This window comes from Pecten maximus, chromosome 10, assembly GCF_902652985.1.
Source record: "Pecten maximus chromosome 10, xPecMax1.1, whole genome shotgun sequence".
Classification (NCBI taxonomy): domain Eukaryota; kingdom Metazoa; phylum Mollusca; class Bivalvia; order Pectinida; family Pectinidae; genus Pecten; species Pecten maximus.
Genome location: NC_047024.1, coordinates 36,381,365 through 36,400,207, shown reverse-complemented (window position 1 = coordinate 36,400,207; position 18,843 = coordinate 36,381,365). Strand labels below are relative to the sequence as shown.

The following is an 18,843-nucleotide window of genomic DNA, read 5'->3' as shown; positions in this document are numbered from 1 at the left end:
GCTACCTGGCGATCTGGAGTTCTTATTGTTTGATTTAATACACAGAAACTCTCTTCATAACTTTGCTCAGCAATGGTTTCATAGCCTCACTATGTTTTTGTTTTGTTAGTATGTATACTGTTTTGCCATAGCTTGAAACAGTTCCTTGTCTTAAGAATATCATCTCTCTGTGCTGGGTCTCCGTGCTATGCAGCAGAAAATATTACTTTAGTTTTCAACAATTACACCGGAAGGTATGTGTGTTTATGGGAGTAATATTTAAATAACAATTATATAGTCATAGTATCCGGAGTGGTCAGGCAGGTGGTACTATAAATCAAAGCTCCTCCTGTACAAGATCTCAGAAAAACAATTATAAATTTGAAATGTACCTGTGATCGATTTTCGAGGTCAAGTAGTTAATTCAAACATACTATAAAACAATAAAAACACTGTACTTATTGTGTACCTGGAATTCATACCTAAAGTTTGTGTAAAACAATCAAGGTTTTCTGACAGACAGGTCGGACTGAGCCTGGATTAGCTGAAACAACTACTTCCTGTAGTAAAGCACATAAATACTGTAGGTCTGGTGATTCCCCATATTATATCCTCTTGGGATAAGGTTATGGCTCTGTACTATATATATGATACATGTGGGATAAAAATGTCGTCAATATAAGGCTTAAATGGGGAAGCAGTTAAAATGTCATATCACTGTAAAGTCTAGTGTTAGATTTAGTGTCAAATAGCAAGGATAATTAAGACATTAGATGATATTCCTCAATATTATTCTATCTGATGAAGATAGACTGTTTAAAATGCTTTTCATTTGTGGTCTGTCATTTGTGTTTCAGTTTTAATTGTCATCTTTCCCTCTGTAAGTGTATTTTGTGACTTTTTTGTCCTGGGAACTACATCATGTATTATAGGTACTCTAAAGGAGCACAAGTAAATACCGTTCACAATGCATGGTCAATTAGGGATAGAGAATAGACAGCTAGGGAAAATGATTTTGCTACCAGCTAGGTTGCCATAGTTATTTTTGTACAGTGTCTTGACCATGAGACTGCATATGGTTAACAAGGATGACAGCCTTGCCTTGAATTATGTCATAGTTACTGCTGTATTTGAGGACTATGCCGCAAGTTGCTGATATCAATAATAGTTTTAGGATGTTGTAATGATAGAAATTACTTCAGATTGGGTTCAAATTAACAACCACTAATTGAGATGCAAAAACCTATGAATTTTAGAGCAAGGTGAACGATTTCCAAGAAGTCTTTTTAAATTGTTTTTATGCAAAAAGCTGTGTAATCCTAATGAGGGTTTTAATTGGTTTTGTGACTGATAACTCCCACAGAGGTTTGTTTAAAATCCTTTAATTGTATTTCTGTATTTGATCCAGGAGGCTTTAGATTCTGTGGAATTATTTGGAGTTTCATTACTTTATATCACATATCTACCAGTAAACCTCCTAAAATATAACAACACATCTACTTACTATATATACAGCTGGAACATCACTTTATATCACATATCTACCAGTAAACCTCCTAAAATATAACAACACATCTACTTACTATATATACAGCTGGAACATCACTTTATATCACATATCTACCAGTAAACCTCCTAAAATATAACAACACATCTACTTACTATATATACAGCTGGAACAGTCAGCTGGAATGACCTTGGTGTTGACCTTCATTTACCTTATAGATTATCAGGTCACCTAATGCCATACTGTACGTCCGTCCGTCTGTCCGTCCCTCTACAATCACCTTGTGAACAAATATCAACCAAGTTTGATGAACCATTGTATGTAGTCGGATATTGTGAAGGTGAGTTCGAAAATGGGAATTATTTAACAATAACTTACAGAGTTATTGCCCTTAGTAATAATATTATTATTAGACCTTATGAACATGGTAACTGGAGAAAATATCAGTCAAGATTGATGAAACTTTGTATGCTGCCATATATTGACACGGACAAGTTCGGAAATGGAAATATTGAAGTCATTGCTCTTTAAATGTAATAATATTATTATGAACATTTTTTTTGGTTCACCTGGCAACCTGGCCGAAGGGAAAATCTTTTAAAAATGTTACTAGTCCTGAACAACTGAATGGATTTTGATGAAATTTGGTCTGGAGAATGATTTGGCAGTGTTGTATGTTGTTTAAATGAAGGATGTGACACCCTTAGGGTGGGCGAAAGGGGGCCCAAAAGGGGTTATATAGAAAAGGAAAAAAAACAAACAATAAACAGAAGAGGCAGTTCAAAAGTAGGAAAATATTTTAAATGTAACCTAAATTAGAGTATTTTGCCATAATTACGGAAATATCCAGGTGAGCGATGCAGGCCCTGTTGTATGGGGAATAAAGGTAAATCAATCACACAAGTACAGTAATGACAACCTTATTACAGATTACAAGTAAGATAATTCTCATGTACCAGAACATGTACATATGTGAATTTCCAACACACATGAACAGGTTGTTGTACAAATAAGTATCTTGTGGGGGTTATTTAGTGCATTCAGACAAAACTTTTTTTCTGATTTTCTGTTATCCTAATTGTCAGTTACGATGTGTTGAAAGGGATACTATGATGTTACTTTTCCAGTAACAACAATGACAGCATTCTTATTTGGCATTTCATGTCTGTGTTTAAATCTTTTTTGCCGAAAAAGCTGAGCATTAACAAAAATTCTCGTTTGGTATTATTTAACATTGAAGCTAGTTTTGTTGCTTGGAGGGCTAACAAATTTTGTGAAATTTAGAATTTATCAAAACTTAATAATGACAATGCAGCAAAGGCATGCATAATCCTGTAACTCTTGTGTGTTTTTGGACACATATAATTCTACAGATTTCTTCTTAAGAAATATCAGGGACCAAAATATGATTCTATAGAATTCCTATTAAGAAATATCAGGGATGAAAATACGATTCTATAGAATTCTTCTCAAGATATATCAGGGATGAAATTACGATTCTATAGAATTCTTCTTAAGTAATATCAGGGATGAAAATATGATTCTACAGAATTCTTCTTCAGTAATATCAGGGATGAAAATATGATTCTACAGAATTCTTCTTCAGAAATATCAGGGATGAAAATACGATTCTATAGAATTCTTAAGTAATATCAGGGACAAAAACATGATTTTACAGAATTCTTATATTAGTATTTTATTCATTATCTGTTTCAGCATCACACTGATCATTATCTCACAAGATGATATAGCTGATGATTGTCACATGACCAACATACTCAAGTTCATCCACCAATCACTGGTCCTCTTACTGGGAAAGGAAGAAGTGCAAAACATTGACAAAAATGTTGAAAAATTCAAAAGAGAAGTGAAGGTTGGTTGATATTTATTCTAGTCCAGAGATCCCATATCAAGTGTTTAAGATAATGGATATATCAGGTTCTCTATTAATTAAGGGCCTATCTTAAAGTTTACACTGGGTGACCATTTGCATAAATTTGACTAAAAATCTAAAAATAATTTGGACATCTGATCAAGGAAGTTAATTTTCATGTTTTTTTTTTAAACTTCATTGTAAATAGACTTAACTCCAGTCTTACTTAATAAAACCTTTTTTTCACCAAATTATGTCTTGAATAGTTCTACACGATATGAAACCAGATGTTTTGAAAGTTTAGAAATATCTTAATTTCTATTTTTCTTTGGTAGAATATAGAGAGAAATTGATAATGGTCTGAGGCCTGTTTTTTTCTCCAGCACATAGAGTTATCTCCCCTTCAAGTTTTGACATTACTGGTACTTTTCTATAGTACATTGAGGTATCTCCCATACAGGTTTACATTAAGTTAGTACTGTCCTCCAGTGCAAAGAATTTTCTCCACAACAAGGTTACACATTGTTTGTTCTGTCCTCCAGTACATGGAGTTATCTCCCCTACAGGTCTTCACATTAATGGTACTGTTCTCCAGTACATGGAGTTATCTCCCCTACAGGTGTCGCCTTGCGTATTCGATAGTTGCATGTTTTCGATAGGCTTCGTAAACCCGGAAGTACTAATCATGCGAGCACGCGTTGCGCTGATCTGCATATGTCAATAAACTGAGTGGTTCTTATTGCTCCATCTCCGGTTCCAAAACTCTGCAATCATGCGTCAGAAGCAGGCAAGATATGCAATTTATGTTTTTCGTGTAGAAAAAACATTTTTCTGCTAATCCTTTTTATAGAAAATGTTAGAAATTATGATTTTCAAAAAAAAACATCATCGAAATCAAGATTTGCTGCATCGCCTGCAAGCTCTGCCTTCCCAGCATCCCCGGAGGTTATTTTTGGGTTGACAAGGTGAAGGTCAAATTAAAAATAGTGAGGCTAAAAATGGGTGGTCTCTTAGCTTGTGTATAAAAAAACATGTACTTTTAAAATTCACTTTATAAACAAAATTAGTATTTTTAGCTCACCTGGACCGAAGGTCCGGTGAGCTTATGCCATGGTGCGGCGTCCGTTGTCCGTCAACATTTGCTTCAAATCGCTACTAGTCAAAACGTTCTTATTGGATTTTGACCAAATTTGGTCAGAGACAACCTTGGTGGAAGGGGATCAGATTTTGCATAAATGATGACTCTGACCCCCAAGGGGCCTGAGGGGCGGGGCCCAATATGGGAAATTGAGGCAATTCCTTTAAATCGCTACTAGTCATAAAGTTATCAATGGATTTGAACCCAATTTAGTCAGAAACATCCTTGCAGGTAGGGGAACAGATTTTGCATAAATGGTGACTCTGACCCCCAAGGGGCCAAAGGGGCGGAGCCTAATGGGGAAATAGAGGTAATGCCTTCAAATCGCTACTAGTCATAAAGTTATGAATGGATTTGAAGCCAATTTGGTCAGAAACATTCTTGGGGAAAGGGGAACAGATTTTGCATAAATGGTGACTCTGACCCCTGAGAGGCCAAATGGGCGGGGCCCAGTAGGGGAAATAGAGGAAATTTCTTTAAAACGCTACTAGTCATAAAGTTATGAAAGGATTTAAACCCAATTTGGTCAGAAACATCATTGGGGGAAGGGGAACAGATTTTGCATAAATGGTGACTCTGACCCCTGAGAGGCCAAATGGGCGGGGCCCAGTAGGGGAAATAGAGGAAATTTCTTTAAATCGCTACTAGTCATAAAGTTATGAAAGGATTTAAACCCAATTTGGTCAGAATTATCATTGGGGGAAGGGGAACAGATTTTGCATAAATGGTGACTCTGACCCCTAAGGGGCCAAAAGGGGCGGGGCCCAATAGGGGAAATAGAGGTAATTCCTTCAAATCGCTACTAGTCATAAAGTTATGGATGGATTTGAACCAAATTTGGTCAGGAACATCATTGGGGGAAGAGGAACAGATTTTGCATAAATGGTGACTCTGACCCCCGAGGGGCCAAAGGGGCGGGGCCCCGTAGGGAAATAGAGGTAATTCCTTTAAATCGCTACTAGTCATAAAGTTATGAAAGGATTTGAACCCAATTTGGTCAGAAACATCATTGGGGGAAGGGGAACAGATTTTGCATAAATGGTGACTCTGACGCCCGAGGGGCCAAAGAGGCGGGGCCCCATAGGGGAAATAGAGGTATTTTTTTTTAAATCGCTACTAGTTATAAAGTTATGAATGGATGTTCTAAAAACAATTCTTGAGGTCTTTCAGACCCTTAGAGAGTCTGGACTTTGTTATTTCTTTAAAGCAGTTGGGATCCCCACACCATAACCATATATAGCATTGTTTGAGATTGACAAATAAAACGAATTGAACATGAACATGAACATTATTTTGACATTTGGTCTAATCCAACCAGGTGAGCGATACAGGCCCCATGGGCCTCTTGTTTATAGAATCGTGGGTATTTAGCATATAGATATATGGAGGAATAACACAAAATTTATAAAAACATGTACGTAATTAAGTAATTAATCTCTAAAAAAAGAAATCTTAAGATATTTTTTTATGTTATTTTAAAATTTGATTTTCAAATAATAATTTGTGAGAAGTGATTTTCCTTTTTTTAACTAACATCGTGTATATAATTACTAAAAAAATATTTTAGATTAATTAATTTTAAAATGCTTCTGCCTATAGCGATCAGAAATATTCCAAGTTATTTTAAACACACCCATATGGAGCCCCAGCAGGCCAGCATTCGGAAAAACCTCGTACTCTAGAATTGCCTATTGGAAACATAAGACCCTCATTACACTGAGACGATTATGACATCAGTTTTGAAAGCTAGCCGGTTACACAAACACATAAGCTGAAATTGTAGAATTATCTAAACTATCAATTCTAAAATATGCAGTCTTTAAATGAATGAAAATACCACCATTCAAAAAGTAATCCACAGTTCAGTCACTAGCCTATCGAAAACATGCAACACCACGCTACATAGAGTTATCTCCTTTGCAGGTTTACATATTATTGGTACTGTTTTCCAGTGCATAGAGTTATCTCCCTTACAGGTTTACGTATTGTTGGTACTGTTTTCCAGTGCATAGAGTTATCTCCCTTACATGTTTTCACATTGTTGGTACTGTTTTCCAGTACATAGAGTTATCTCCCTAACATGTTTACGTATTGTTGGTACTGTTTTCCAGTACATAGAGTTATCTCCCCTACATGTTTACACATTGTTGGTACTGTTTTCCAGTACATAGAGTTATCTCCCTTACATGTTTTCACATTGTTGGTACTGTTTTCCAGTACATAGAGTTATCTCCCTTACATGTTTACGTATTGTTGGTACTGTTTTCCAGTACATAGAGTTATCTCCCTTACAGGTTTTCACATTGTTGGTACTACTTTCCAGTACAATGTTTTAACCTACAGCACATAGATTTATCTTCCACTAAACACTAAAACATATTCTTGATATTTTTCCAAAATACATATGCCCCCTACAAGTTGACAATTGATGTAACTCATCTGTACTACATTAATTCACCTCACCTATATATATTACATATTGTAAATACTGTTCCCCAGTAGGAAAATGTATCTCCCCTTCAAGTTTACAAATTGTAATCACTGTTCCCCTGTACTAAGAGTTACCTCCCCTTCAAGGTTACACATTGATGTCATTCTTCTCCAGTACATAGACTGATGTTCCTTACAGTTAATGGTTATCTCCCCTAGAGGTTTACACCTTCTTGGTACTGTTCTATTGGACATAAAGGTATCTGTCTAAAACATTTACACATTTTACACTTTTATCTAATAGATAGATCAACAGCTTCCCAGGTCATAGAGCTATATCCCCTACAACATTAATATTGTTGTAACTCTTCTCTAGCACTCACATTTATATCCCAATATATATAAAAAAAATGGAAATACTGTTCCCAGTACAGAAAATTGTCTCCCCTAAAGGTATACAAATTGTTGTCACTGTTCCTCGGTACATAGAACTACCTCCACTACAGTATTACTAAATATTGCCTCTCTTGCTAAGTATGTACAGTTATCTCCCCTGCATGTCTAAATATTGAAGGTACTGTTCCCCAGAACTGTAGAGTTATCCCCCCTACAGGTTGCACATTATTGTCACTGTTCCCCAGAACTGTAGAGTTATCCCCCCTACAGGTTACACATTATTGTCACTGTTCCCCAGAACTGTAGAGTTATCCCCCCTACAGGTTGCACATTATTGTCAATGTTCCCCAGAACTATACAGTTATTCCCCCTACAGGGTTTCACATTATTATCACTGTTCCCCAGAACTGTAGAGTTATCCCCTACAGGGTTACACATTACTGTTACTGTTCCCCAGAACTATACAGTTATTCCCCCTACAGGGTTACACATTATTGTCACTGTTCCCCAGAACTGTAGAGTTATCCCCCTACAGGGTTACACATTACTGTCACTGTTCCCCAGTGCTTTAGAGTTATCGCCCTACAGGGTTACACATTACTGTCACTGTTCCCCAGAACTGTAGAGTTATCCCCCCTACAGGGTTACACATTATTATCACTGTTCCCCAGAACTGTAGAGTTATTCCCTACAGGGTTATACATTACTGTCACTGTTCCCCAGAACTGTAGAGTTATTCCCTACAGGGTTACACATTATTGTCACTGTTCCCCAGTGCTGTAGAGTTATCCCCCCTACAGGGTTACACATTATTGTCACTGTTCCCCAGAACTGTAGAGTTATTCCCTACAGGGTTACACATTACTGTCACTGTTCCCCAGTGCTGTAGAGTTATCCCCCCTACAGGGTTACACATTACTGTCACTGTTCCCCAGAACTGTAGAGTTATTCCCTACAGGGTTACACATTACTGTCACTGTTCCCCAGTGCTGTAGAGTTATCCCCCCTACAGGGTTACACATTATTGTCACTGTTCCCCAGTGTGGTAGAGTTATCCCCCCTACAGGGTTACACATTATTGTCACTGTTCCCCAGTGTGGTAGAGTTATACCCCCTACAGGGTTATACATTACTGTCACTGTTCCCCAGAACTGTAGAGTTATCCCCCCTACAGGGTTATACATTACTGTCACTGTTCCCCAGAACTGTAGAGTTATCCCCTACAGGGTTACACATTATTGTCACTGTTCCCCAGAACTGTAGAGTTATCCCCCCTACAGGGTTACACATTATTGTCACTGTTCCCCAGTGTGGTAGAGTTATCCCCCCTACAGGGTTATACATTACTGTCACTGTTCCCCAGTGCTGTAGAGTTATCCCCCCTACAGGGTTACACATTATTGTCACTGTTCCCCAGTGTGGTAGAGTTATCCCCCCTACAGGGTTACACATTATTGTCACTGTTCCCCAGAACTGTAGAGTTATCCCCTACAGGGTTACACATTACTGTCACTGTTCCCCAGTGTGGTAGAGTTATCCCCCCTACAGGGTTATACATTACTGTCACTGTTCCCCAGAACTGTAGAGTTATACCCCCTACAGGGTTACACATTATTGTCACTGTTCCCCAGAACTGTAGAGTTATACCCCCTACAGGGTTACACATTATTGTCACTGTTCCCCAGAACTGTAGAGTTATACCCCCTACAGGGTTACACATTATTGTCACTGTTCCCCAATGTAGTAGAGTTATCCCCCCTACAAGGTTACACATTATTGTCACAGTACAAAGATTTATATCCCTTCCAAATTTTCTATGTCACTGATTTCAAGTATATACAGTTATCTCCCATAGGGGGAGGGGAGATAACTCTATGTACTGGGGAAAAGCATCTACAACAGCTTGACAGGTATCTATCTATACAAGTTACTAATGAGGGGTGGGGGTATCTATACCATTTACTAATGAGGGGTGGGGGTATCTATACCATTTACTAATGAGGGGTGGGGGTAACGGTCTTTACCATTTACTAATGAGGGGTGGGGGTATCTATACTATTTACTAATGAGGGGTGGGGGTATCTATCTAGACCATTTACTAATGAGGGTGGGGGTATCTATACCATTTACTGATGAGGGTGGGGGTATTTATCTATACCATTTACTGATGAGGGGTGGGGGTATCAGTCTATACTATTTACTAATGAGGGTGGGGGTATCTATACCATTTACTGATGAGGGTGGGGGTATTTATCTATACCATTTACTGATGAGGGGTGGGGGGTATCTATCTATACCATTAACTGATGAGGGGTGGGGGTATCAGTCTATACTATTTACTGATGAGGGGTGGGGGTATCAGTCTATACTATTTATTAATGAGGGGTGGGGGTATCTATCTATACCATTTACTGATGAGGGGTGGGGGGTATCTATCTATACCATTTACTGATGAGTGATGGGGGTATCAGTCTATACTATTTACTAATGAGGGGTGGGGGTATCTAAACCGTTTACTGATGAGGGGTGGGGGTATCTATACCATTTACTAATGAGGGGTGGGGGTATCTATACCATTTACTAATGAGGGGTGGGGGTATCTATACCATTTACTGATGAGGGGGGGAGTATCTATACCATTTACTAATGAGGGGTGGGGGTATCTATACCATTTACTAATGAGGGGTTGGGGTATCTATACCATTTACTAATGAGGGGTGGGGGTGGTAACGGTCCTATACCATTTACTGATGAGGGGGTGGGGGTATCTATACCATTTACTAATGAGGGGTGGGGGTATCTATACCATTTACTAATGAGGGGTGGGGGTATCTATACCATTTACTAATGAGGGGTGGGGGTATCTATACCATTTACTAATGAGGGGTGGGGGTATCTATACCATTTACTGATGAGGGGTGGGGGGTATCGATCTATACCATTTACTAATGAGGGGTGGGGGGTATCTATCTATACCATTTACTGATGAGGGTGGGGGTATTTATCTATACCATTTACTGATGAGGGGGGGGGGGTATCAGTCTATACTATTTACTAATGAGGGGTGGGGGTATCTATACCATTTACTAATGAGGGGTGGGGGTATCTATACTATTTACTAATGAGGGGTGGGGGTATCTATACCATTTACTAATGAGGGGTGGGGGTATCTATACCATTTACTAATGAGGGGTGGGGGTATCTATACTATTTACTAATGAGGGGTGGGGGTATCTATACTATTTACTAATGAGGGGTGGGGGTATCTATACCATTTACTAATGAGGGGTGGGGGGTATCTATACCATTTACTAATGAGGGGTGGGGTATCTATACTATTTACTAATGAGGGGTGGGGGTATCTATGCTGCTCATTTTACTTTTATTTCTGAAAGTATTTTATTTGCAAGATGTTATTTTTTAAGTGCTCTTCTCCAAAAGTCAATCTACTTCATAAGGCATTTGAACTAACACTTAAGTATGGTGATTGACGACTTCTACAAATACCACTGTCCAAGTTCAAGGTCATTTAGTGGAGGGATTCACAGAAATTGCCTTCCATAGTTGAAGTTTATCTGTGTTTATCTTGTCGTGACATAAACCTGAGGAACACTTAGATTTCAGCCCATTAATTACGTAATGGAATAAGATATGGTAGACAATAAAAAGATGGATTCATTCTTAAACAGGGTTTTGTGAGTATCTAAACTCCATCTGTTGCTGTAAGGTGGTGTACTTTAGTGGGCTGACATGCCCAGTACGTGTTGGACATGGTATAGACGCTTGCCTGTATAGGGACAGGTAGACTGACGCACATGATGATTGCAGTGCACGGCCACACGGCCACACGGCCACACAGCCGCAAATCACACTTTATTAACAGGGTAATAATTTTCACGATTTGGAAAGTTTTAGAATATTTTTTCAGAGTGATTAACAGGAGAGATTTAGCCAGGGATCTGGTTCACAGTAAAAGTACAAAATGGCTAATAAAGTGCTGCACCATTACTTTTTAGTGCAATTGTGGTGTCCGCATTAGCAGGTAATTCATTTAGCCCTTGCCATTTTACCTCCCAAGGCAAATGGAACAGGCTGAATGAAATCTATGTCTAAACAGAGTTCAGATAGGAGATTTTTAACTGTTTGTTCTATATTCATTGATAGCTGGGCTAGAAGTAAAATGTATAGATTTTACACAAAGTTATAATTTCATTAAAAATCAATAATGATGAACTTCAGAATCTCCATAAAAGGTCACTAGGACTTTAAAGACATTCCCAAAAGAATCTTTTTAGGTGTTCAAAGTAGAATTTTGGTAAAGAAACTACTGATGTTTGATTGATAATTTTTACTTTTGCATGGTAATCTTTTTTGTCTAGCTCTTGCTAACTCTTGGCACCAGTATTGATTACAGAAGAGTAAGTACAAATGTACTTAACCTGATGACAATGACAAGAATATAGTAATCAAATAGTACTACACCCAGTGACCCTGATTCCAGTTGACGGTACTGTCTATAACTTGGTCCTCATTGATTTGAATGCCTTCTTATGTCTTACCCCATGTGGCACAAGGTGTCAGTAAGCTTATGTACAATGTAGAAAGTTCAACTTTGATAACTAGCACCGGTTAACAATGGGATCTGGCCCTGCCACAGTCAGAAACCAATTCTATGATTAAAGTTAAGAATATGTTTGGATCATAACATGATTCCTTTGGATTATGGAGGCATGGAGACAATATCATTTTTTTCAGTGAGAAACATTTCACCAATGTTCATTAAATGTTTTCTTTAATTGTGCTATCTTTTTCTTTTCTTTATTTTCTTCTGTGTCTGGTTTCTTTTGTCTGTCTGTGTGTCCTCCATATTTATATCCCCCGCAATAAATCTAAGGGAGGGGGGAATACTGATATCAGGTTGTCACTATCCGTCCATCCGTTTCGTTGCCATAGAGACCACATTTACATCTTTAGGAGTACAGGAGGCATTTGTGGAACTTCTGTAATGGTTTCCCTTTATAAGTCCTTGTCACATAAATACAATGGGATTTCAACTAAACTTACCAACAATAATCCTTATACATTGTAGATGTGCGTATCTATAACAGGTAGAATTTACCTACCCTTTTCGGAAAGCTAAATTTACCTTGACCCCGACTCTGTGTTACAAGACTACAATTAATTGCATTATTCTATAAATAACCTTGGGGGGGGGGGGGGGGGGGGCAACAGTTCTATTTGGGTTATGCATCCTGTTGATTTTGTCTGTCTGCACATCCTCTTTATTGTGACTGTCTGAACATCCTCTTTATTGTGACTGTCTGAACATCCTCTTTATTGTGACTGTCTGAACATCCTCTTTATTGTGACTGTCTGAACATCCTCTTTATTGTGTATGTCTGTCTGTTTCTATCATGTCTGTCTATTGTATTTTGTCTACATCACTTTCCCCTTTTTCTCTATTTGTGGCCATTATCTCAATTGTCCTCGTTTTCTGTCATCACTGATATATAAGTTGTCTGTCCACCTGTCCTGTTTGTCTATCTCCAGGTCTGTAACAACCTGATTGACCACTTTATACAAGCTCCTACCTCGACCACCTTCTCACAGCTGACCAACACAGTGGAGATCATTGCTGCACCCGAGAATACAGTCCTCCAGGTAAGTTACCTAAACTAAGTTTCTCGAGAATAGTCTTCCAGGTAAATTACCAAAACATAAATTACCTGAAAATACAGTCTTCCAGGTAAGTTCTCAAAACTAAGTTTCTTGAGAATACAGTCTTCCAGGTAAGTTATCAAAACTAATTTCACTGAGAAAACACTCCTCCAGGTAACTTATCAAAGTTGAGTTCTTTCACAGCTTTTGAGAGCGGGAACTTAGCCACAAGGGAATTCCTTAACATCAAATTTTTCATGGAAAAGCATGACAGATATAAAGATCCCCCCCCCCCCCCCCCCCCCCCCCCTTAAATCCAATAATGCTTCCACATGGAACTTTGATGAAACTTGGGCCTGACACCCATGGAAGACTTTTGTTTCTGTTGTTTCTAAGGAGGAGTTGAGTCGCTGTCATAACAGCATTGCACCTCAAATATCTCTATCATCTTTTATCCTTTAAAACTTTCCATGAATGCTTGGTCACATATATCTTATATTTAAGTTCTTTTTCACAGTGAAATATATCCAACATCATCAATTTGATGTCATCACTGCAGAAGTGATATATAGGAAATTTTGGTCATCATGGTGATATTACTTTTGGCAATGATCAATCAAATAAGTGCTTCCTATTGACCAATCAGATTAATGCTTCCTATTGACCAATCAGATTAATGCTTCCTATTGACCAATCAGATTAATGCTTCCCATTGACCAATCAGAGGAGTGCTTCCTACTAACAGAAGGATGACTAGTTCGCCCGTCGTCAGTATAATGTGAATTGAAATGGTCGCTTAGAACAGAGGGTCGCCTAATATAGATAGTTGTTAGGATAGATTCGACTTAAGTTTTGTATTGTTTAACCTCCTATCAATAAATATAGTGGTTTAAGGACGGATCAAGCAATGGTACATCTAGAATAAATGTGGCTGTTTTGGGCATTCACTTTGGTTTTTTCAATTGCATAAACATTTATACCAATTTTGTTAAAACAAAAATTTATAATGCAGAAAGGACATTGAGCATTTCATTCAAGCAGCAAACCATGATCAACATGTACTTAATGGATGTTGAGCCATTGTGATCTTAATGTGTCTGTTATCCTTTAAATATGTATACTGTCATGTACATGTATCTTGATCAAATATTTTTGTTGAAAATTTATTTTTGCATATAATAAAGTTATTGATGAGAAAACTCTTCAATTCATTCTGCCAATGCTATATAAAAGCTGTGTTGAAATCACACTGTAGATATCTACATGGATTGATTCTGGGAGTATTGGTCAGGTGCTACACAGCTGAAAATACTTATTTATTACCTAGAAAATTTAATAGTGGATTTTTAATCAAGTGTTATGTTATAATCATGAAAAAAACCATTCTAATCATAACAACTGAACACTACAAGAGTTACTGCCCTTTGATGCCACTCGCTGAACACCTGTTGCTTGTTGAATTGATTGTCTTTACAAAGCCTTTTTTGGCCAATACACACTTTATTAATGTGTTATGCAGTAGTGGTTTAGCTTAAAGGGCAAAGTCAACATATGTCTTGGTGTGTTATCTTATACCATCTTCTTCTGTCCACCTGCATGCCTTTCAGCTTCTAGTCAAGAATGAATATGTTCCTTAAATTCTTAAGAAGTATCTTGTGTCAAAGGGATACTATGTTCTTTATAAATAAAGAATTTAACTACCTTCGGGCCTGAGGAAATGATCCCTTCAGCGAAAATTGGGTAACTTTATAAAAAATCTGCTCTTAATTACGATTTGTCATGTTTTGGGTGAATTTTGTGCAGGGTACTTCATGCACATCCCCATCCAGATTTTCGCATTTCTTTTGACCTCATTTGAGTTTTTTGGCTGTCTTCAATGACATGATTAGGCCCTTATTGGCATCACAGAATCCTAGAAGGACTAAACAGTTGTATGATGCAGTTAAAGTCATTTTGGTTCCACTGTATCAAACTCTCAATCTGTTTAGAGAAATGCTAATATCCCGTTTGTCTTTTGTACGTTCCATTCTTTCTGGAACTTTCTACTTTTAGAAACTATTGAGATTTAGTGATTTCAATGAAAAAAATGTCTAGATAGTAAGGAGACAGTCTAAATAAAGCACAATCTATTAATGCTGTATGTTACATGTTGTCCACATCAGCGCTTTTTCATGCAAACGACAAGGGTTTCTGTAATGGCGATCACCAGGGGATGTATAGATACCAGCAGATGTAGCTTCATGGTCAGAAAAAAGCTTGTAATGTGAAGACACAAAATGACCTTTTTCTTCATTTGTATCGAACAAAAATTCTAAATTGCTGTGATATTACACAATACTACAAAACCTAAAATGGCACTTGTCACATGACCTTGTTTGTCACCCACATTGAGGTCCTCCAGAGAAGAGATGGCAAGCAGTTCTTCCATGTCAACATGTAATCTATATCTGCAGCAAAGCCCTAGATACCTATTACAACATAAAGATTTCATTAATGCTATTTCACTATATACAGAAATAAATCAATTATTTATTCATTTTAGAATAATTGATTTAAAATGAATATGTATCAGAAACTACATGTACATACCCAAAAATTGGTAGAAACTATTGAAAAAGGAAATTACAGGAAATATACTGGCAAAGCTTGCTAAATGAAATCTAATTAATTCAGTTACAAAGAATGTACTTCATTTAGAATAATTTTATAGATTAATTGCATTTACAATAATCTACAAGTAAATTCCATCTTTGAACTTGGTTATTATAGGAAACAGCCATATTCCCTAAATTTTAATTTTAAAATGCAAATTGAAGTAAATCCAGGTATTGATTTTTCAAGGGGGTTATGAATATCATATTGCTGTTTTCATTTTCTCAAACTTATTGAAAAAATAATGCCAAATTTTGACAAATCAATCAGTGAATTCCAAGTAAATAACTTGTTAACTGAGATCTCGGGGTTATGGTATTTGGCCAATAGCTGGGATGAAAGGCTTAATTGTTTAAGCTTGTTCACCTTGACTAACTTTCAAGATCATGGGGAGGGGGTCGGGGGTGGGAAAGGGAGTACCATATTCTACCTAATATGCACACCTGTCCCTATAAGCGCACCCCCAACTTTTTCAGGAAAAGAGGATGGGTGTGCTTATTGCAGCAAATAAAAGTTACCTCACTGATCTGCAAATATAATCCTCAGTCTTTCAACGAAGACAATAGATTAACTACATAAAGGTATACATGTGAATGAAAAAAGATTTTTTATTTTCTAACCAAATTTCACACATAAATCTTTCTGCTAACTTGGTTTTATGTAATGTACCCCTTTTTGTTTTTGTGAATGCACATTACGCTTATTATGTCAAATACAGTATTAGATGTAAGTGCATTGAACTCTTTAGTGCCAATCTTCTGTAGCCTTATAGAACAATGCATACAACATCTTGTCAAGTACCAGTTCAACTTCTCAGATTTTGAGTTCAATCTAGTTTTTGTAAAATACACAAAGATTAGCAATAATTTGATCAGAAATTAACTGTTTGATGGCAGTTTGTTATAATCCTCCTGGTCACCATTTCAATGAGAGATTTCTAAACTGAATATAAACAATGGGTCAGAATGGAGCAGTTGTAACATTTATATCGACAACAACGAGCAATCACTTGACACGTCAGTATTTCAACCTTTATCAATGACGTTATTTTGTCGTAGGTGACGTTAATGAAAACCTGAAATAATGATGTGTTTTGGTTTTAACTTCTCTCATTGTTTGTTAATTACAAGTGAATGGCAGTAGAAAAGTTACCCAACCCAAACTTAAGTATGTGATTAGATGCACGTCGAAGAATTACTAAATAAAAAACAACCATTTCTTTTTAAATGGTTCAAAATAAAACAAAGTCTGTCATCGAAGAAATAAAATGTATGAAATGGATATGAATAACGATTGTTTAAATTATCTTGCATAGAAACACAGTAGATAATTAGGAACATAACATATCGTCATTCTACATTTGTGAAGGGTACATTACTGTCCTAGTAAATAGATTTAGTGGTCTCGTTATCGCTACGACGACGTGCTGTAGAACAGCATTAATAGTTCCCTTGAACCATGTACATGTTTATATGTAGTCATAGTCCCACTAGCTCTCTAATAGAGAAACATGTTATGGAAGGATACCTCCTTAAGGCTGTATCTCTTAGGTGGAAATGTGTTATATGTAGTTTAAATACAATTTTATAACATTTATACACCCATCAAAATCTGATGGTAAGATACTAGCTGCTTCCTATTAACACTTCCGCGGTAAACTTCTCCTTAACTCATTCTTGTGCGCATTAGCCTAGTAAGCCGGGGGTTCCAGGTCCAATTCCTAGTGGAGACTTATGGCAAGTTATGTATTGGGGGCATTCAATTGTCATTTGTATGCATTTCAGTAAAGGACTTTATTATTTCCATACAGTGATGATTTCTTTATTGGATGCCAGGTAATGAAATGTTGTTCAGCCTTTGTCATTCCAATTTGTTTTCTCAGAGATACATTGACAAATGACATGTCAAGTATGGTTGACATTTTTCTTTTGAAAGTATCAGTGTCTATTGCTTGTCAAATTGCTGTGAATAAATACATTTTTGTGAAAACTGAATACTTGTTTACAACATCATCAAAATATGAAACAAATTTTCATGGCTATATCCCTTGATAGACACAAGTTGGTCAATGAAAAAGCATATTACAAGCAAAAAATCAAATTTGCTAATGAAAAAAACATGTTTCAAACCAAAAAATCAAATTTGAAAATGAAAAATAATGTTACAAAAAAAGAAATTTGCCAATTAAAAAGCATGTTACAAACAAAAAAGTGAAATTGACAAATGTTAAAGCATGTTAAGAACAAAGCATGTTACAAACAAAGTGAAATTAATTTGTCTTTCATTACATACATCACTTTACCACAGTGACACACCTACAGAGAATTTTGGAGCACGCCTTCTCCTGATTGTAGGCAGCTGATGTATGTTCCTATCCATGGTGACTTATTGACAGTATCTCCAAACAACAGCTCCAGAGCTGACACTGTTTTCAAGGATATCAAATGTTTGGATTTGTGTTGGAAGGTTATTGAGTTCAAACTTCTACTGATGGGAGTGTAACAACCCTAGCCTCTCTCATTCTTTACGGAATGTTTATACTCTTTAGTTTTTTGTCCGTTCTTTAAAATCCATTTTGTTTTAAAAAGCATGAAAAAATTGGTTTGTTCAAGTTGAAGAATTTGATTTTTAATTGCCAATTAATTTTGTTTTCCTACTTCAACCCTGTAACTAGTTGAGTGTTTAAAATTCAACAAAATTGCATTAATACTATATGTTACAGTAGTTATTTGTAATTTGTGTATGTTAATTGTGCCAATTAAGCAAGGAAGGATGCATTCTTGGGCAGAGCTAATTGATTATGCTAACATAGTGGGTGCAGCATCACTCTCTACATCCTGGTGCATCCAGAGATGAATACCGATTTTATCCGTGTCAAACACGATGTGCGAGAAAGAAAGCCGTAGGCAGAGCAACGTTACAACATTTTCTGCCATCTATACTAGTAAAGTACTAGGTTTAAATTAACCTCAGTTGACAATTTAAGCTCTTGTCATAATGTGTTTATTTTTGGAAAGATATTTAGTATATGAAACATCACCAGTTTTTATGCATGTTTTAATTTGACAAACAAGTTGTAAGGAAACTGCTTGTTTTTAAAAACATTTTGAGTAAAAAATGGTGGTGCAGTCATGTAACACATTGTGATACATGTATATATGTTCTTGGCAATGCAGATATAAACAGACATTGGTGAAACTTAAAAGGGAA

General features: G+C 36.8%; 1 protein-coding gene across 1 annotated transcript in view; it reads left to right on the top strand.

Annotated features, from left to right (window-relative positions):
* LOC117336386 (protein fuzzy homolog) overlaps positions 1–18,843 on the top strand; it is a 142,067-nt gene that overhangs the window by 23,285 nt on the left and 99,939 nt on the right. Inside the window, exons 3-4 of the mRNA XM_033896891.1 lie at positions 3,203–3,359; positions 12,874–12,984. Of these exons, the coding sequence (XP_033752782.1) occupies positions 3,203–3,359; positions 12,874–12,984 (268 nt within the window). The remainder of the gene's footprint in view (positions 1–3,202; positions 3,360–12,873; positions 12,985–18,843) is intronic.